Source organism: Lissotriton vulgaris, chromosome 3_1, assembly GCF_964263255.1.
Source record: "Lissotriton vulgaris chromosome 3_1, aLisVul1.2, whole genome shotgun sequence".
NCBI lineage: Eukaryota > Metazoa > Chordata > Amphibia > Caudata > Salamandridae > Lissotriton > Lissotriton vulgaris.
Window position 1 is genome coordinate 910570625 of NC_141689.1, and position 22236 is coordinate 910592860.

General features: G+C 44.0%; 1 protein-coding gene across 1 annotated transcript in view; it reads left to right on the forward strand.

The window, feature by feature from the left end:
• MAMDC2 (MAM domain containing 2) overlaps window positions 1-22236 on the forward strand; it is a 523202-nt gene that overhangs the window by 367397 nt on the left and 133569 nt on the right. The window contains exons 8-9 of the mRNA XM_086961252.1: window positions 2114-2260; window positions 17234-17499. Coding sequence (XP_086817378.1) covers window positions 2114-2260; window positions 17234-17499 — 413 coding nt within the window. The remainder of the gene's footprint in view (window positions 1-2113; window positions 2261-17233; window positions 17500-22236) is intronic.

Sequence of the window (22236 nt, forward strand, 5' to 3'; positions counted from 1 at the left end):
TATCAAACTAATTAAACAAATTCATACAACTATATTAAATAAAGTAATATTATAGACAGCTACATTTAAATAAACTATACCAAAGAAAACGCTGTTCTTACATTTAATATTGAGTCCCACGATATTTTTCAGATGACATATTATTGCCACAATATTTGTGTCTATGAGGAAAGTGGTGTATTATATGGCGTGGTTGTGGGACTACTCACAACACAGGCCACTGTACCTGGTCAGGCACGTTTCTTAAACCTTAGCTCAACCCAAGGTAGCTCTGGCTTCAAGTAGTCAAAGGCATAAGTTTAAAGCGTTTAGAAGTACCCAAACAACGAAATAAGAAAGTCACACAACATGAAAAAAATCTGACACCAATTTATAGATCTTATTTGTATTCCTTTTTAAACACCAACATTAATTGAATCAACTGGAGGATTCCAGATATATAGATTGTCATTCAAAATGTAAACAAGTATTGGTAACTACCATTGTTAGTGGAAACTTTGTAAAACTTTTAAAGATTTGTGTTCAAGTACTGTGGCCCACTTTGGAGGACCAACTCTGCTAGGGAGTGTGTCAAGGGGGCAGTAAGGAGTTGTAGGACAGTTACCAGAGCAAGTTCAGGAGTGACTTTCCATCGAACCAGGCACTACAGGCACATTTCTCTCTTTTATAACCCAAGGATCAGCAGGTGCAGTCCAGTGGTTGGGGCAGCCTCTCTTGTTAGGTTTGGGGAACAGCAGTATGCTCCTTCTTCGGTCCTCTCTCCATTCCAGATGTGTTCTGAGGTCTGGGTGCCAGGGTTGTCATATTGATATCCAGAACCTGCCCTCGGGCATATGGCGGTTACTAGTCAATGGGCTACTAGATCCTTTCCCACCTGAGGACGCCGTCCTGTGATGTGTAGCATTTAGCTATCCCAACTGAAATATTTTGTCCACTTCCAAGTTGGAGGGCCCCTCAGTCGGTGTGTGGACCTTGGTAGTCCACCCTGGAGATGTGGCTACCTCAGGGCTACATATCAACGGCAAAAACAGTTTTGTAACTGGTTTCCCCCCTGTGTCCCCAACGACAGCCCGTCTACCCAAATAAAAGAACAGCCCTTCTCATGCGTGCCCACCATTTGCCCTTCAAAGGTGGCTTACCCTTTGAAGCACTCCTTTTGAGCTCACACCCTGCATGAACTTCTGCGAGGGAGAGATGACACCTCTTGTGGCCAGCATCTACGAATTGCCTTATTCTTGAAAGTTACATAAATTTGACTTGGGCCTCAAGTTGAGTTTTATTTGTAAAAATTATTTTTATACCTAGAAGTGACAACTTTCTTAGTCCCATTCAGGAGCTAGAACAGCTGAGCTGTCAGCGTGTGAGCCTATACTTGCCAAAGGGGCTATTAGCCTTTCCACAGTTAAAATGACAATTTGGGGATTTTACTGTATGGTCAAATAAAAGTATATGCCTTGCGTTTTAATATATAGCATGGTGCCTTAGGAATCAATAGACCTGCTTTAGGAGTCACTTAAATATGGAAAAAAGGGAGGTCTAAGCTTTGCTATTAGACTAAATCTCAGAGTCAATGTAGCAGTTCAAAACTGCTCTACTAGTCTGCAGTGGCAGGCTGGTAGACATGTTACTCAGGGTAGCAAAACAAGTGCAGCACCAATGAGGGACAACTTAACTTACAGGCCCAGGGTACCCCTGGTGCCATTTACTAGGGACTTATAGGTAAGTTAGGTTTTACCAACTGGGTATGAGCCATTCAAACATTACACTTTTGAGGGTCGGAGCACTGGCACTGAGGTCTGATTAGAAGGCCTCAGTGAACTCTGAGATTTGAAAAAACCAGCAGGATCAGTCGAAAACTTTGGAGGTGATCATGCAAAAAGAGGCATTTCCTTATAATGACCCACAATATTTTTGCATTGATATTTTAGCCCAAAAAACTTCTGCCTGTGTGTGCTGCTTTTTCAGTGCACCTTGGTTGATATACTTAACAGTCGTTTAGTTGTATCCATTAGTATTAAAAGCATGACATCTGTTTGTGCCTAGATGTACTTATTTTTCACCTGTGTGAATGATGCACTATTTAGGGTAATTGTTCAATTGTCTTTTCTTGCAGGTTTCTCTTTTGATGCTGAAGAGGAAAGCTGCAATTTTGAAGAGGATATGTGTAAATTTCATCAGGACCGTAAGGCAGGCTCTGGCTGGAGCCGAGTAAAAGTAAAGCCCAATGCATATAGGACAGGAGATCACACCACTGGATTAGGTACATCGATATTTGTTTGGTTTTCGAGTTGCCGCATATTTGATCCTTTGACAATATAACATGAACCGTCTATCCCATCAGAATGGTGTTTATCTGCTAATTAGAGCGTAATCCCATTATGAGTGGCTAATTAATACAGATGTTAATACAAATTAGTAGTATGCTGAGAGTTGCTAAGTTCCATCGTGGCATAACCGGCATTGGAGTTTGTGACTATAGCCTCCAGAGCTTGTTCCTCCAGTAACCCCATAGACCGATGAGTTATGAGCTGTTATATATTGTTCACCAGCTTCCGTTTCAAAGAAATTGTTTCCAACAGGTGTTTCCATACTCCAGGCTTCACTGCTGCTGCTAGAGCCCTTAATTGGGGATAATAATTGCGACAAATCCTTGAGGTTGAGCGTTTCAAACCGGCGGCAGAGCTCCTCGTCAAAACTGATGATGTTATGACCATCGTCATTAAGATCAATCTGCTGCGCATTCTGCTCCATCGTCTCAGGTGTCAGGCTACGATAACATCTATCAATAGTGTTCAAACCACCATCAGCGGGCGTCTTTTTAATGAGATGACTGTATCTCTTCATGACAACAGAGTGATCTCATTCTTGAGGGCAACTCCTGGGTTTGGCCTAGGTTGCTTATATGATTTCTACACATCAAAAAAAGGAGGCATACTCCTCTATATCACATCATGGTCACATGATCTCCAGGGGCTCTGGTTCGTTGGGAGGTGTCATCTAGCTCTAACCATGTGGTAGGACCATGAACACATGACTAACACATGACTAGCTTGATGACCCCACATGGTTATGTGACCACTCCCAGGGGCAAGGATGTTCAAGTAATGGAAGTGACGTCACATCCGGAGGCAGGGTAATTAATTTTAAATGAGAGACTATACATTGTCATTCTGCCTGTGCAGGGCATGGGAGTAACAGTGGTGTGAGAAAACAGCGGATATTTGAAGCAGTCTGGAGTATACCATCACCAGTTGTGATGATCAAAATGGAAGGAGAGTTTTGTGTATTTTGTTTTATTGGAAAAGTTGAAACTTGTGGCAAGACTATCAGATGGCATTATGAGATCTAAACAAAATGTGAGTGAAATCCTTTAAAGCAGCCCTCTGACTCTTAAAGTGTTGGTGCCTCAAGGTTGCTTTTTGTTGTACTACCTTTTTTAAAATTTTCATGCACATATCTATATGATCATATGATATGCCATCACCAAGCTGTCATTTTGATTGTCTAAGATTATAGAAAAGCCTGTAGAACCCAAAACAATATTACACAAAGTGCATTCCAACTGGACAGCCTTTAATAGCAAAAATAAATACTCATTACTCTCCCTTAATGTGTCCCCTTGGAAAATGAGATGCTGGACCTCAATGCTCCAAAAAGTTAACACTCTGGTTATTTAGGTGGATCAGGGTTTACTAAGAGCATGAGAGCTACCACTATGTCTGAGAGTTACAACTATTGTTAAAAGCTGCTCAAGAAGTGACAACATTTGAGATATGACAACAACTGAAAGACTTTTGCTGGAGGCATGACTGTAGCACGGTTGGGTCATGTCGGTGATCCTGTTTCGGAAGAGTTGCAGATGTTCCTCTCCTGTGTATTCTCTAATTTACATGTAGAAGTGTGAAGTTAATGTTTGTCTCTATAGATAATGTACACGGCAGGTACACTGGTGCATAAAGTTTTTGAACTCCTACACCTATGTTACTGAAGAAACTTCTTTCAGCATGGCCCAAAAATCAAAGCTCCACCTTCAAAGAGCTACTGCTGATCCCTAAAATAAAAATAGTATCCTGGTTGAGGAAGGAGGTATACAAAAGCATGCTCAATTGCTGCAAAATTCTGGACTGAAGACTGATTAGACCCTGATGTTCTAGTAAAACAAAATGAAAACAGTTTTTCCTTTAGATCTTGAGCGTGATTTAGGGCTGCATAGTGTAGGGTGTCGGATCTTTAAATGTGGGCTACATAAGAATTTAATGTTTGAGTGTTGTTCCAGAAAATAGTCCCCATACGATTTATTCACTGGTAGGGCTGTAGCTGGTTCTATGAAGTAAATGTATGGCTAATGTGTCAGTTCTGTATCTTTGGGTTGGAATAAGCTACAGTGATGGTTCAACCACTGTTTTAATAGTGATGAAAATCCAATTCAGTGGGGAAGCTGAATCTTTGATAAATGTATGGAAAGAGTAACATTTAAAAAAGTTATTTTTTCCTTACGTGAAGCCCCTGGTCTAATGAGCCTCAGCCTGCCTGCAGCTGGCTTGTTGGTGCTTCTTTGGTGAGGTGAGAAATGCTGATCTTAAAGTAGAAACAATAGCTTTAGGCTGGCAGGTTAGCATGAGGAGGAATATGATCCAGTGTAACCCTAGCAGAGCAGTTTAGAAGTGACCAAGATCTTCACACACTTAAAAGGGACCAGGGGGAGACTTGTACTTTTATGGGCAAGGAATACTGGAGATGTGTATTTTATCCCAAATAAACCTTAGCCCCCTGCCTTTAGTTTCAGTGGATGTGGAACCTGGCCTCATAAACAGTTTTGAGTGGTTGACTGGAGAGGGACTGCTCATCACTTTAAATACACTCTTAGGTATGCCAGAAACTCCATCAAGGGTAGAAATATTTTGTCTTGTAGGTGTTTACTGGGAATGGAGCACTGTGGTGTAGTTTGCAGTGAGGCAAACATCATGTGCTGCAAAAGTTGGAAGGTTTGCTCTTGGGAACATTTTGCCCAGAGTCAGGGAGAGTCCAGGTATCAAGCCCACTCTCTGGTTTGTGAATTGAAGAAAAGCAACACCTTACCCTAAGCTCCTCAGAACAGTTGCTGAACCTTTGGTAGAACAAAAGAGGACTGGGTGTGAAGTATGTAACTTGTAGAGAACTGAAGGATTGGACAGTGGCGGCTGGTGACATTTCAAAGGGACAGGGCGTAAAGGTTGTAGCATGTTAAGCAAGCGAGTAAGCCATGCCAATGTAAGATATTCTGGGCGGTTATCCCCTCTAAGAAAATGTGAGAAAAAAGTGGCAAATGCTGCATTTTAAACCAAAATTCAATAAAGAATTTAGTAAGAAAGCAAAAAGGTATATAAATCATGTGTGAATGTGTAGCTTTGTTATTCAATAGGGTTTTCCTAATAATTGAGCTGTGATTTGTTTTTCTTCAAGGCATATTGTTAAGTTTACTATGAACACAACTCTCTGCCAGTAGAGACATCTCAGAATAGTGAAGTGCTTTGATTTTACACATTGTCACTAATTAAGGGGGAAGGAATGTCAATCCTCCTATCTGGTGCAATGTGTTTTTTCTTGGGGCTAGTTTCATCTTTGTCAATTTTAAGTCTTTTGTCTGCATTGCCCTCTGACTCTTTTCCTCTTGCCACCATTTGATTCAACGTCATCTGATAATTAAAATAATGATATAAATACATGGTGATGTCTGTTGGAGGACATAACCATGCATATCATTAAAGGAGTATTTCAATGACTGTCTGCTTCTTCTTGAGACCTGACCTTGACACTCTGGGTTCATCACACTGCCTCCGGTACCTAGGAGCTCTTAGGCACTGATGCGACAACCCAGGATTCACCCTGCTATCCCCATGAGGTAAAACCAGGACTGGATGAGCATGATACACACGAAAAAAATATAACATTTTATAACATTGTGCAATCACTGGTGTCCACCCTGTATTTTCAGTAGTACGTCCTCATAGTTAAAGACTTTCTTAGTGAGCATGTGGCTTCTCTCCTGTGGTTTGTTCCTCCAATGCCTACTCTGTAAACATATTTACCTAAGGTGCTGTACAAAAACTCTAAAAATATAAAATTGTGAAATGAGCAGGGCTTTAAGTGGGATGAAAAAACGTTGGGGGTCTCTCAAAGGGGCCTGGCCAATGTAATTAAGGGTGTGGCTTAAAATCACGTAAGCTAAAAATCTGTGCTTAGCACAGTGTGCCGCTCGACTTGTATTTTGCTGTTTCTGTCATTTCATCCAGATATATGATACAATAAGTAGCATCATACCTACAAGAAGTCAGGACTATTGGCTTTGTCAATGGTTGTTAGTTGCATGAGATAAATAAGCAGCAACTATGGCTTGTATATAATCTTAAAAAAGCTTCCACTTAAAGATCTGGTGACACCGCGACAATGTTACTTCTCCAGAGTTTCAAAAAGAGAAGGGAAATCCAGAGAGAAAATGACTCTCCTTAAAAGATTTCCCTTCCCCTACAACGCTCACCTCGCATGATGTCATGCCGTAACTTTTCCACTAGAGAGAAGTAAGCAGTAAGCAGTGTGAGCACATGCACATCAATGTGCCTGCTGTCACTGCAGTCCAGAAAAAAACAGACCGCCTGTGCCAGGGCACAAAACAGTGCCCGATAGAGACCCGTTTCGAGGCCCCCTTTAGCCCCTTCGATGCTCGTGACGGAACGGTTCCATCACGAGCGTCGGTTGGGCTGTGCTCGTGACGGAACCGTTCCGTCACGACCACGCCCGTTTTCGAATCTTCAGCACAGCGCGAAAATTTGCGCCGCGCTGAAGCGGTTAAAAAGCTGAGGACCTGGCCCATCTAAAGCCCAGGAAATGAGTTTTCGGGACTTGAGTGACTCTTAAAGATGTGCATATTGGGAGCCAGCGGGTGAGACAGCTTTCCTAACATAACGTGTATTTGTAAAGCGTACGTTCCCCCCTGACGGGGCATCTTGGCGCTGAATAACAGATGTTTATTGTTACCCAACTCAATGGTACTCATTTTATCAACCTCAGATGGATGAAAGGCTGAGTGGACCTGTCGGGACTTGAACCTGTGACCATGAGGTCGAACACAGGCCCCTGCAGTGGATGCATTATTCCACTGAGACACCAGGCCAAAAGTATTATGTTTTAACACAGTAGCCATAAAAGAAAACGTTTCATTTGATTCCTAAAATGGATCTAGAAACTGATGTGTACTTGGCTAGCTATGTTCTCATCTTTCTCGCTTTCAATCAATGCCTGGAGAAAGATACATCAGATTGAAAACTGCCCCCTGTGCCCATATCCCTTCCTGTGTGGTAACCTGTTTCAGTTACCTTGCTGAGACGGGTCCCTATTGGGTTCTCCATTTTTGCCCTTACCCACAGTAGAAGTAGAAAAATCTTTATTTGGATAAAAGAAAAATATCCTTAAAAGCATTTCACAATAAAACCACAAGTCAGCACGTTATTATAAGAAATTTTAAAGCATGTTTTGCAACAGTTAATTTGTAAGAGTCGTCCGAATCGTTTCTGTTGCACGTTAAAGATTCAACCTGTATATGCTAGACGACAATAACACTTTGCAATAGAACAAAGGGGTTTGATGTACTAACAGTTGCCAACTTACAACTCATAAAAACCAAACAATTCACAAAATTGATACTAGTTGCGCAAAAACGCAGTCCAAATAAAATAGGTCGCTGGACAGTGACGACCAATATGATAAAATGCGACTGGTTATAAACAATTTTTTAAAACTTAAGGTTAAAATACAGCTTAAGATAGACAGCTAGACAGGGGAGAGCGTGGGTTACTGGTCCTACCGCCTTTAGTGTGAGGATGCGGTGTGCGTTCCGGATGTAGATTGTGAAGGCAATGTTTAGTACTGTATTTTCAGGGCTCAAGGATGTAATTATTGCCTGTCTACAGGTCCGAACACCCAGCCTTTTCCATTCTGCTTTGAGATTGCGTCTACGTTGGGGCATGAGGGCGGGACATAAGCAAACCACGTGCTCCAGTGTTTCGGCTGTCTTGCCGCAACCTCTGCATGTTAAATGTTCCGTGGTGCGCCGCCATGGGGGCAGATCTTTTAGGAATCGCCAGACCCCCATTCTGATGGCCAGAAAACCGAGTTTTAAATGCAGTGAATAAGTACAGGAGAGGTAGGTAGCGGGGGATAACCACCCATAGGAGTTCATGACTGACCATGCATGACTGCGTTTGCTGTGGTGCGCTTTATCAATAATGAGAGAACTCATTCTGACACTTTTTTTAATACAGGTTTTAACTGCAGTCATGCTTGGATTGAGGGCCCATAGGTCGCCCGCCGACATTTCGCGGATAGAATCTGTGAAAAGGCGGACGTACAAGCCCCCTGGGTTTTTTTGGCTGATCTCTGACCAAACTGAGGCCTCTAGAGTGCCTATGTCTGCATTCCTGAGTTTGTGACAGAAATTTAGGTATGTGCCGATGTTAGAGGCCTCATAATTTAATAAGCCCAGTTCTAGCCTGTTCTGGGCAGCGGAGGCAGATTTGAGCAGATGGAGGACTTTTTTGTAGATTTTGGTCACGAGCTAGTTTAAGGTTATGTTTAATTTACCCCTAAATATCTCAATGCCATATGCTAAGGTAGGCCCAATCTTTGCTCTCAGGATTTCCAGTAGGAATGATAGTGTTGGACCAGACAGCTCTTTTGCGAGCTTAGATAGGTTAACCTGTAAGATCGTAGCTTTTACTGCGATCTCTTCGCGCTGTTTGGAGAAATTACCTCTTGAGTCAAAATGGACCCCTAGGTATTTATATGTGCGTCCTGTTAAGCTTTTATTATTATATGACCACCCGCTGCCACCGTTGCGTTTCCTTCCGAATGCCACTACTTGGGTTTTCTTTAAATTTACCTCAAGTTGGTTCTTAATTGTATAGCTATATAGCTTATCCAGAATCCTTTGAAGCCCGACCCGTGTAAGGCTGAAAAGGACCAGATCGTCGGCATAAAGAAGATTGCTTATTGCTAAGCCTCCGACCTTAGGGGGGTGACTGTTTATTTCGTCGAGTGCAACCAACAGGTCTGCTATGAACAGGTTAAAAAGAAGGGGGGCCAGCACGCATCCCTGTTTGACACCTGTAGTTGTCATGTTTTTCCGCGAGAGATGCGTGCCAGACCCCAACTTCACCTGGACCCATGTGTGTGAGTACAGTTGGATTATCGCCTCCAGAAGTTTTTCCGGGATCCCCCATTTTTTTAGTTTTTCCCATAGTGCTGCCCTTGGAACCCGATCAAACGCAGCTTTAAAGTCAACAAAACAACAGTACACAGTCCTGGAAGATGAGAGCGTTTTGTAAATAATTATAGACAATGTAAACAAATTGGTCATGGTCCCAGAGTTGGCAGTAAAGCCGGTTCGCTTCATTGGAATCAGTTCGCGCAGCTCGGCCCATGCCTTCAGCTCCTTCAGTAGAAGTCCTGCATAATGTTTCTCTTCGATGACTAGGAGAGCAATTAATCTGTAGTTGCTCGGAGTGGCACGGGAGCCTGATTTATGGATTGGGTGGATAATTGCACCACACCAGGAGTATGGAACAGTTGAAGTTCTTAGTGCAAAGTTGAAAAGGTTGGTTATATGACCCCACCAAAGAACTATGTTTGATTTAAACAGACTCTGAGTAAGCCGTTTGGGCCCGGGGCCCTGTCTGATCTTGCTTTTGACACAGCCTTGGTAACCAATTCTTGAGTGATCTCGATATCTTTGTTGCTAGAGTCTACACCATTTGTGTTCTTGCACCCGCTGTGATTTGGGGAGGCTTTTGCTGCTATGCGGGCGTGGCTTCCTGTTGGCGCTGTGCTATCCGGGGACCTGAAGTGGTCGGTCAGAAAGGTGACCCAGTCTGATTCTTGTATATTTGCCGACCCATGGTTTGATGGCCCCGAATTAGAGCAATTGATTAAGGCCCCAAATTTTCTTGTATTGCGTTTTTTGCTTTCCCATAGTAATTTGGCCCAGAATTGATTTTGATGTGATCGTTTGTCTTTTTGTGCGGCCATTCTGAATAATTTTTGCGCTGATTTGTACACATGCCTGAGCTCGTTGTTTCCTGGGGATTTTGTAAGCGCCCGGGAGGCGTTGTTCCTGGTTTTCTTCAATGCCCTTGAGTGAGTTGTAAGTGAAACCTGAGGGATGGAAGTGGCATTGTGCTGGTGCTGGTTAGCTGGAAAAAGTGTGACCAGTTGTGAGCAAAACATTGTCCATGCAGCTATCGGGGAGGCCATCTGGTCTATTCCGCCTTTAATGAGAGCCAGGCTTGCCTTCACGATGTTGGGGCTTATATCTTCACTCCATCTTAAGCGCTTCAGGTTCTCAGTGTGGATTCCTGTGCAGGTGGTTAGAGCAGATGTATGGTACTCTGGCTTTATGTTAAGGGTGATAACCTGTGGGCGGTGATCGCTTTCCAGTCACGGTTGGATGCTAAAACTGGCCAGATGATGGCGCAAGGCTGAATTGCAATTGGTATAGTCCAGGTAGGATTGCTTATGCCCATTTGTCCAGGTCCATTTTGGGGGGGGTGTCTTCCAGTGATCTTCCGTTCATTACCAAGTATCCGGCGCTGTAAAATTGGAGCACGCAGAGTTCTCCCAAGGCACAGTGAGCTTGGTTTAGAGGTTTGGTTTGTGCTGGTACCTCCGGTTGTCTACATGGAGGAAGCCCATCATATTCTGCAGGGTTGCCCTGGGGTAAAACACATTCTTAACTCTGAAGCAGTACCACCCTTCACTGACTTTGAGGTAACTTCAAAGAGACTCATTATACTTCTTTCAGTCGCATCATTTCAAAACTGAAGCATTTTCAATGTTCTATACAACAAAGCCATAGCTGTTGCTTATTTATCTTAGACAAGTAACATCCATTGACAAAGTCAATAGTCCTGGCTTGTTGTAGGTGAATTGTTACTTGTTGTAATATATATACGGATGCAATGACAGAAGCAGCATAATGCCAGTAGGGCGGGACACTATGCTAAGCACGGATTTTTAGCATATGAGTTTTTAAGCTATGCCCTTAATTACATTGGCATCGCCCCTTGGAGAGACCCCCCATTTTTTTCATTCCACTCAAAGCCCTCTGTATTGCAGACACATAACGATAGAGCTACACAGGGAACACAAACGGAATACACATTCTGGTAAAACGCATAATCTACTGAGTACTTAGATAGAAGTACATACAGCACGGAAATATGCAGTTGTTAGGCACGCGTACACACGTTCTTACAACTGTAGGATACACTGTCTGATGTAGACGCACAGGGTGAGGCTTGTGCGGCTGTACAACTGCATGAAGGACCCCTCTGCTCCCCATACCCCAGCTACAGTGCAGAGGTGGTTGTGATTACAGACACGTGCACTCACAAACGTGATCTCAAATGGGCGCACACAAGGGAGTTGGGGGGGGATTGGCTGTTTCTGCATGAAGTCACCCCTCCCTTCCCTAACACGGCTGCTGCAGTGCAGGTTAGACTGTAATTGGAGACAGAAGCACATAGTGCACGGGTCACGTGATCACGATGCACAGGTCAGTGTTTTGTGCACACGGAAGAAGTGCGTGATGTCAGCGCATTTCGCAGTGGATTATAGATTGGAAAGCCAGTCCAGTACCGTGGTTGCTGGTGTAACTCAACCCTGGGAACAGCGCAGGAGTGCTGAGGCTTACACCAAGGTTACAGGTATGACATTTCTGCCCGCATATGTGCTGCCACCGCTCCCCTCATTTACTGTAAATGCAATCTTGCAGTAATGGTCCGACACACGAACACTATCACCGGGCCGTTAATGGCTCGCATTTGTGCATGCATTACACAAGGAACGAAGGGAGTGCTAGGGGATTGCAATAAGACATTTGCATAGTTGCTGAAGATGACATTGCACACTCCCATCAAAGGCAAGCACCCACTCTTTGCCCCAGCCACTGCTTAGAGTCCTAACCAACTGAAACAACAGCCTAGAGCATTCTCCCTCATGCCTTGAGCGTGTGCCTGCAACTCTGACATATGGCAAGACTGCTAATCTCCACTCCTCTCATGCACAATGCGGTCCCTGGTGCTGTGCATGAAGGGAAAACGTAGCACCATTATGTCACCATTACATAAACCTAACCAATAACTATGTGGCTTTAAAATAAAGCCACACAGCCATTGGTCATGTCTTTAATGGAATATATCACGTAATCCCACATACCATCAGTCCGCATACCATCAATCCGCAAAAATAATCCCGCATATACTATTAGGCCGCAAAATAAAAGAACGAAAACTTTTAGAACGAATATGCCTTTAGCACGCATGCCTTTACAACGAAAAGGCATGCATGTTAAAGGTATACTCGTTGTAAAAGTTGTAAAGGTAAGTAAAAGTACACTACCCTACCCTACACTACCCTACACTCTAATGTAATACCCAGCACGATCCCCCAACACTACCATAAAGCACTTTACTTCCCTACACGAACACTACAACAGTACCTTAATACACTACCCCCAGCATGACCCTACACAAACACTACAATACGACACTAAACCACTACACCCCCTAAACCCTAAAACACTACACCCCAGCATGACCCTACACTACGCAAACACTACAACACTACCCTAAACCCTAAAACACTACCCCCAGCATGACCCTACACTACGCAAACACTACAACACTACCCTAAACCCTAAAACACTACCCCCAGCATGACCCTACACTACACAAACACTACAACACTACCCTAAACCCTAAAACACTACCCCCAGCATGACCCTACACTACGCAAACACTACAACACTACCCTAAACCCTAAAACACTACCCCCAGCATGACCCTACACTACGCAAACACTACAACACTACCCTAAACCCTAAAACACTACCACCAGCATGACCCTACACTACGCAAACACTACAACACTACCCTAAACCCTAAAACACTACCCTCAGCATGACCCTACACTACACAAACACTACAACACTACCCTAAAACACTACCCCCAGCATGACCCTACACTCCACCTTGCAGTGGAGACTCGGCGCCGAGGAAAACTAACAGAAGACTTATCAAGGTCTTCAAGCTTCTTTACTCTAGTAAGACAAGACTATTCTCCACCCAGCGAGTCGCACCACCTTACCAAGATTCTCACATATTGACGCCTCATGACTTTATCCAAACGATTCATAGACCTTTCCGACGCCAGACAAGTATAGACCAACTAAGATAGCCTTGAAAAAGCCCTGGAGAGGGCGAAACACGTGTCGGCAGTGTAAAGCTGGTAAACTTTTAACATGTTTGATCAATAAAGAACTTGAAGCACAAGACTTGGTTTTGGATCCATACTTTGAAACTCCTATTGAACCATTGATTGATGTTGGTGTAATAACCTTGGGGAGAGGAAAAGAATACTACTATCCTACAGTAATGTTCTCTTAGAATGGACTTTGAAGAGGGTGCTTGCGCAATTTGGTTGTTCTCTTGACTACACAAACACTACAACACTACCCTAAACCCTAAAACACTACACAGAGCATGACCCGACACTACGCAAACACTACAACACAACACTAAACCCTATAACTCTTCCCCCAGCACGACCCTACACTAAACAACAACAACAACCCTACACTACACTAACACAACACTACACTACACAACACTACACTACACAATCACTAACCCACTTACCTCTCTCGTCATCGTGGTTTTCACAACGCAAATGCATTTACCATACATGCCTTTAAAACGTAATTCGTTGTAAAGGCATGCGTGATAAATGCACATGCATTTTGAAAAAATGCGGGATAATGGTATGCGAGGTCAATGACGTTGGGGGATAATGGTATGCAGACTGAAAGTCCGCGGGATAAAAAATGCGGGATAATGGCTGCAAACCCTTTAATGATCCCTCCCCCAGGCTCCCTTGAAAGCATGGGCCCATTAGGAGAAGCTTGAGTGCCCAAACCAATCCAGGCTATTTTTCTCACGCTTTTTATTCTAAAAACTGTATGAGAATAAAGCAAGGATTGGCTGGGTCGGGTGAATCCAGCGCTCCAAAGATTGACCTGAAGTGCGCATGTTGAGTTGGCCTCAATCAGACACCTGTCCAGCCCGACATGCGCACTGGACTTCAACTGATTTTAGTCATTTCAATCACCCAGTTTTGCCCTCCCTCTCTACCTTGTTACCACGCCCCCACAGATCACATCATTGACCTTTGCTCGGAACGAATTCGAGCAGGACTTTTATTTATAGAATGATCATGCATTGATGCCTCACACTGGCTGGGTGGTGGGTCAACGCCCCAATGCTCTAGAAAAGGAACTGACCATGGGGTTGACCTGCTTCAATTTGTGCCCAGGACTAAATGGACTCCAAACGTTAATTGGTGGACCTCCATTGTGGCTATAGGGACATCAAAAACTGCAGAAGGCCTTTTTCCTGGAGTGACCAATGGACCAGTTACAACAGGAATCAGACTGGACCTTGCTGAAGTCCTTTGCTGGAGTGTGCCCTAGCTGTTAATTGTTGCCTATGAGGTCCTGGGAGCCTTAAATGAGTATAAGAGAAACCGACTCTAAAAGTCTGAAAAGTTGGGACATAAACTTTGGTCTTCCAAGACCTATGGAGCGTCTGCAGGTCTTTGTGGCAAAAGTATCTAATTTCATTTCGTCAGATGCAGCTTCAGGCTTGCCTCGCTGAAAGATTTTGAGTTCCTAAAGATTAAACTAAGTTCATAGATAGAAATCTTGAACGGGAAAAAGCGTGAACAGTATTTGTCCAACATTAGGACTTCAGCAGCCGTGAAATTAGATTTTTTTCAGCTCAGAGCTTTCCTTACCAAAGCCAACAGCTACAGAACAACCTCGTCCAGTGGCTTTCTGGCTTCAGGTGGACTTCATCAGGTATAGTCTTCAACATTTGCCCGTTAAACGAATTTGACTTCTATAAAACAGACAAAATCAGGAGGTAAGAACTTTGGCTGGGACAACTGGCTTACTGTATCTGACCTCTGCTCCTTAGTGGTCAGTCTGAAATTGCATCGACATTCCAGTCAACTGTGAACAGTGATTTATGGTTGGAGTTTTACTTTATATTGGCATTTTTTGCCTTACAATATTGAAAATTCATATCTCCAGTGACCATTTTTGGAATTTAGTTGTTTTGATGTCATTTTTCTCATTAATCTTTCCTTCATTTTTGGAAATTTGTTGTTGGATTTTGATTGTGTTGTGTTTTGACTGTTTGACTGATTAGTGTTGCTAGCACATTTGACTAAGTTATGCCTGCCTGTTCTGTGCCATAAATACCAAGGGCGAGCCCAGATTTAAATTATTGAAACTGTGTGTTTGACCTTACAGGATTTTGGGACTTATTATGTGGATTGAAGTCCAATCCTTCTCAACTAATAAGACATTTTCTTACAAATATGTTTACGGTCAACTTTTTGGTTGCAGTGAGAGCGATCTTTCTCACTTTATTGTTAATATTACAAAGCTCTTAGTGGAACACATGAAGTGCCTTGAAAAGAAAAGAAAAGAAAAGACATATTTTGGCCTCATTATGACTATTATGACTTTCATCACCTAAAAGTCAGTAGTAAGTGTTCCTCATAGAAATAATGGCAGCATACGTCGAATATGTAATTCCAGTTACTTGTCAGGGTAGCAATGCTCATTTCCTAAATGTGGGAGGGAAATAGTGAAGTGCTGTAACAATGGTAAAACTGCTCCTGATGTACTCTCTGCTGCAACTGAAGTTGGAGGCCCTTCATGTGCTTGGGAGAGAGATACCCCATGGGGATGTCCTCACCCATTGCCAGTGGTCACCGGTGTGTTATCACTCAGTATTACATTTCTAGTGTTGGAAGGGTAATCATTCTCCAGAATAAGGCTAGCCTCCAGGGGGTCATATTGTAAATACTATTAAAATACATTGAAGGAGGTTCTTTATGAACCCTAACTGTCTGCCCGGCAGGGACATTTTTGCTCTGTGATAAAATGGTACTCTTAACGTTGTGGCTGACTGCCCAGACAGAGAGGTATACATGTCATCCTTCTCTACCTGGGACTACCCAACAGATACAAACATTTACCACCCGCTGGTCAGTTAGTAAATGCACTGTAATGAGGACCATGGGCCTCATTTATGAAAAGTGACGCATCGCTGCGTGAAAACAGCGATGCGTCACTTTTCACTGCGCACTCCTTGCGACACCAATGATGCGTCATATTTAATGTATGACGCATCATGTCGCAAGGACTTACAGATACGTCAGTATTTCTGACGCATCTGTAAGCGCAAAAGTGACGCATTGCTGGAGTGTGTCACAAAAGTGACGCATCTCCAGCAATGCGTCCTTTCACATGGGGAAAGCCCCATGTGAAAGGGCTTGCGTCAGTCTTGCGCCTGCTGTGAGGCAGGCGCAAGATTTTGACGCAACCGCATCCTAAAAGTGACGCAGTGAAATCTCATAGATTTCACTGCGTCACTATTACGAGGCTTTTTGCGGGGGAACGCCCCCTTTGCATACATTATACCTGACGCAGGCATAATGTGGCGCAGGGGTTTAAAAAGTGACGCATCTACCTAGATGCGTCACTTTTTAAATATGGCGCAACAAGGCACATGTTTTACGCTGCGGATGCGTCACAAAAAGTGACGCATCCGCAGCGCAAAACTGACGCAAGGCCTCATAAATGAGGCCCCTTGATGTTTACAAAAGCGTGACTAGGAGATGACCTGGAAGATGGAGCAACTCATAATAAAAGAGTGCCTTTCCAAGTCGATGAGTGTGTTGTTGCACAAAAGTATAAATAACAACTTGACACTGATTGATAACCAGAAATGTTTGCTTCTATTGACTTTTCATGTTTTTCCCTGTGCCAAAAGTAGCGCAATGCAAAACTAAGCCTACTCCGGGTACAGACCATGCACTCGAGCTAAATTGTCGGGGCAAATTGTTTGTATCTGCAGCTCTGCAGACATCAGTTTACTCGGTTTTTCCAAACTGAAGCTTTTTGCTTTTAACAGGTTTAAACCGAGAGCTCCAAAAATAGTACTCTCATAAATGTGAGTGGAAATTAACTTATAGGCTGACTGCTAGAAGCATGGGAGTTGGTCTGACTTTCAGAATGCAAATATTTATTTTTGGGGTTTTAAACATTTGTGAATTATCTTTCTGTCTTTTTCAGGCTACTTCATGCTGGCTAACACTAGGTACTCCTCACAGCCAGGCTACTTTGGTCGTCTGTATGGCCCTTCTTTGCCAGGAAACATGCAGTATTGTCTGCGGTTTTATTATGCCTTATACGGATTTTTACAAATGAGCGACGCTCTTGCGGTTTATATCTTTGAAGAGAATCACGTGGTTCAAGAGAAAGTCTGGTCCGTCCTGAACTCCCCACAGGGAGTCTGGATTCGAGCTGAAGTCACCATACAGAAGCCAATGCCCTGCCAGGTAAGAGACAATATTCTGTGCCCAGTCCAGCTTATATACTAGTGTGATGCATGGAGCAACTATTGATATGACTGGGTGTGCACATTTAATGAAGTTGGTTTCTTTGGAGGTGATAAGGGTGGGGAGGATAAAAATATGTCGGCTCTGTTGCAGAAGCAGTGCATATAAGGCCAGATGTATGACAATCAGGGTTTGCAACTTGCAAACTGTGATTTTTAGTGACTCACAATTTGCGAGTCATAAACCTGATGTACAACAGTGTCTGAGACACTGTGATTCTCAAATGGGTCACAATGAGTCCTCCTCATTAATATTCATGAGGCATGTATCAATTTGTGACTTATTGAGAATGGCTGGCACTCATAGGGATGTGGCCTGATGGAGTCTGCACACCACCATGTCTGAGGCTGTTTTTTAACCCCTTGCGCGCTGCCGTCAGCCGTTGGCCGACGACAGCACTACCTCCCTAGTGCTGCTTTCGGCCGTTGGCCAACGTAGCCCCGCCCACTCTTCAGAACGTCCGCACCGCGGCGGAAAAACCGCCGTGGTTAAGGCGTTAAATAAGGACTTTTTTTAATTTTTTTTTAAGGCTGTGGCTCGTTTTCCTTACATGAAAACAGGATACTTTTCAAAAATATAAATGAAAAGTTTTCATTTTATTTTTTCAGAGTGGGCTGTGGGTCATGGGACTACTGCCTGCTCTGAAAACATGCTGGCGCAGACATTCTCAAAAGGGTAGGGACAAATTGGGAGAACAAAGGTAAAACAAGACAGCATATCATTATAGGGGCAAAAGTTCCTTTCTTCAAAGTATGCACATGGGGCCCAGAAACTTAGCTACTGGGATAGCAAAACTTGGGCTGCAATCTGACCTCAGAATGCGAAAAGCATCAGAGCGGCTATGGTCACCCAGGCTTCTGCAAAGGGGTGCTAGCCAAGATCTGCGGGGGTGGGCATGAGCTGGGCAGGCAAAGAAAATGTGTGCGACACTCTCCGCTGAAGAAGAACAAGCAGGACATACACTTATGGCCCAAAAGACCACTTTGAGGAGAAAACTCTCAGCGGGAGAGTGCGCACTCTAAACTGGAAGTATAACTTCCTGTCTATGGAGAGAAGCACCTGATCTCAGTATGACTCATACCTACTGAAAGGCTTGAATTCGAGGAAGTCATTGGCAGCTTGGAAGAAGCAGCCTTTCTGCAGTCATTGTCTGCTGGGTCTGCCCAATAGAGCATTTTCAGTGAATTCCTGGTCAAGAAGCTGGTGGTAGCAGGGTGGTCAATAGGTTAGACAACCCAAGGAAATGGAGCGACTTTTTAATATTCGAGAGTCAAGGGGCTTTAGAGAATTAAGTCAGTTTCCATTACATCCTGAAGGGCTGTGACATAATGGGCAAGTTCTGGGGTGGTCCACAACCGCCTCCAGTATAACAGGGGGCATAGCTTGGCTTTACACAGTGATGGCAACTAATTCTAAAAAATGTAAATATACCTACTAATGTATGTTTGACTTGCAACTTTGGAGAAGAATGTTTGGAACATACCCTGTGAGAAGTTGACCTGATATGCGATGTCCACTATTCTAGTGGGCACCCTGTATCAGTCCAAACAACCCTTATGGTGACGGTTGTAAAGTCAACCTTATAGACCAGCTATCCTAGTGGTAGCATGGACAAAGCAGTCTTAGGCTAAAACTTCAGAGAGCATGTGAAGCCAGCTGTTTTACCATATGTAACCCCTTGAATACCAGCTGAAAGGACACCACAAAGGTTATATATAAAATATATATGTATTTATTACTAACACAACCCCTCTGAACTCTTTATGAGGTCAGAGGCACAAGCACATACAAGATACTTAATTATCATACAATAAGTTGCACAAAATACAGTCAAGCCCTAGGGGCGTTGCAAACCATATAATAAAATAGTGGAATAAGAACCACGTCATGAACAAGGAGTAGGCCTAGGGCCTAGGGAATCGCTGGGGCTACACCAAACTACCAAAAATTAGGAAGCAGGAGGCCCATGGGAAGCGTGTGCAGTGTCTTAACACACACACGAGTTACCATAGGGATACAATGGGAACGTAAGAGTTAGAAAATTGTTGATTTAGGACACTTCCGGATGGACTAGGAGAAAGCTACTGAAAACTAGGACACTTGGATAGTCAATACCCACAGGAGCACCGGAGTACTCGAGTTACCTCACCCACAGGAGCCGGGTGCATAGGTGTCAAGTTGTGTCGGGTTTCGTCGCTGAATCGTCGTCGAAACATTCCGCAGCCATTGCTGACCTCCTCTTATCGCGGGACCTTGACCTAATTATCCTGACTGAAACGTGGCTAACTGAATCTTCGACACCCATAATGGACATTCTGGTTCCTCCCAACTACCACATTATCAGGCTCGACAGAACAGGCCAAATAGGTGGTGGAATCGCATGCATCTACAGGAACAACCTCTCTGTTCAGAAAGTCAACTCCACATCCCTACATCCCCAACATCCTGGGAATACATCTGCCTCGACATTATTAGTGAGGGCAAACCGATATGCTCTCTTCACAGCATTTACCACCCACCCAGGGACAACCTCACCTTTTCCCAACAAATCATGGATATGATCTCAACCAATTCCGGACGGCAGCTCACCCAAATATACCTTGGTGACTTCAACCTCCACTGGAATGACCGCAACGAAGCGGTGGTAAATAGTCTTAAAAATTTCCTTGATGCCCTTAACCTCACCCAAATATGCAACAGCCCGACCCACGAGAAAGGTTCTACCCTCGACCTGATCATCTCCAAAGAGGACTCTATCCAACTCGAATCCATCCAACCCTGTGACTGGCCAGATCATCATATTATCACATTCTTTATCAATGAAAGAGTCAAAGTCAACCCGGCTCAACTCTCCAAGCCCAAAGTCTGGAAAAGAGACTCGAAAAAGCTCAACCCAGGCTCTTTGCCCCCTAACAGTTGCAATCTCCTACTCCCACCTACAGGCGCCACGGACGTCCAAACTCTGACTGACCACTATCTCAACGCTATGACCACTATAATTAATGAGGCTGCACCTATGCAGCTAAAAAGAGTCTCTACTAAAATCTCCAAACCATGGTACGACGGGAGTCTCAACGAGGATAGACGAGACATGCGAATGGCAGAACGGACCTGGAGATCAGCTCCCTCCGCAATGCACCTAAAAGATCTGAAGAAAAAGAGAAACGCCTACTTCAGGAAAATAAAACGCTCAAAATCGAACTTCTTCAGCCTCCAACTCGACCAAGCAAAAAACCGCCCGAGAAAACTGTTTGAGCTAATCAAGTCACAATCTAAGGAGCAACCACAACCACTCAACACTGGGCGTGAGGCACCCTCCTGTGAAGACTTCGCTGCTTTCTTTATCCAAAAAACTGACAAAATAAAAAGCGATCTCCTCATTGACGCAAGCCTCTACTCCAAACCCCAATGCCTAGCACCCACTGAACCAAAAAACAATGCTACATGGTCAACCTTCGGCACATACTCGGAAGAAGAAATTGGCAAACTGCTCAGCACCCTGAAACCATCCAATCACCTCACGGACCCCCTCCCTGCCTTCGTAGTAAAAGACTTTACCCCTTTGCTTCTCCCTCTCTGGACTAAAATTATCAACAGCTCTCTCCAACAAGGAAGCATACCTGACTCCCTCAAAGTTGGTCAGGTCACACCTCTACTAAAGAAACCTACAGCCGACCCCTCTGATCTCAACAATTACCGTCCCATCACCAATATCCCCACTCTCGCCAAACTGCTGGAAAAATGCGCACAACTACAATTGACTAAACACATTGAGCAATTCGATCTCCTCAACCCTCACCAGTCAGGCTTCCGAGCAGGACACAGCACAGAAACTGCTATGACTCACATAATTGACGACGCACTTCAAATGCTAGACCAAAACGACACCTGCCTCCTCATCCTTCTTGATCTCTCCTCAGCATTCGACACCGTTAAACATGAGAATCTACTAGAACCACTAAACACAAGAATGGGCTTATCTGGAACTGTCCTCAAGTGGTTCACTTCCTTTCTTCACAACAGGTCGCAGAAATTCAAGAGCAACAACCTGATGTCCTCGCCAATACCTGTAACGCTAGGCGTCCCCCAAGGATCCTCTCTATCCCCAACTTTGTTCAACCTAGTCATGGAACCTCTCACCACCTTGCTACAAGCATCCAATGTACACTTTCACATGTACGCTGATGACACCCAACTTTACCTCAAATTACAATCACCCAATGACATCCTGCTCCTGAACTCAACGATCAGATGCACCTAATCCTGGCTTGCCGATAATCACCTCAAACTCAATGCCCTGAAAACAGAGTTCCTTCTGATCTCACCTCCAGGGAAGATATACACCACTCAACATTGGCTTAAACTCCTAACCGCACTCAATGTCCAACCCACCATCGTGGACTCAGCAAAATCTTTAGGCATAACACTCGACACCAATCTCAACATGCAGCAACATATCAGCAAGGCAACAAAGGGAGCGAACTTCCAGATCAATACTCTGAGGAAACTTAAACCCTACCTCCCAGCCAAAGACTTCCAAACTGCAGTACAAGCACTAGTCATCCCACGAATTGAATACGGCAGCACCGCCCTCTGCGGACTCCCCCTAACTACAACCGCACCACTAAAAGCTTCTCTAAATGCTGCAGCGAGACTCATCACTGGGTCAAAAAAGCA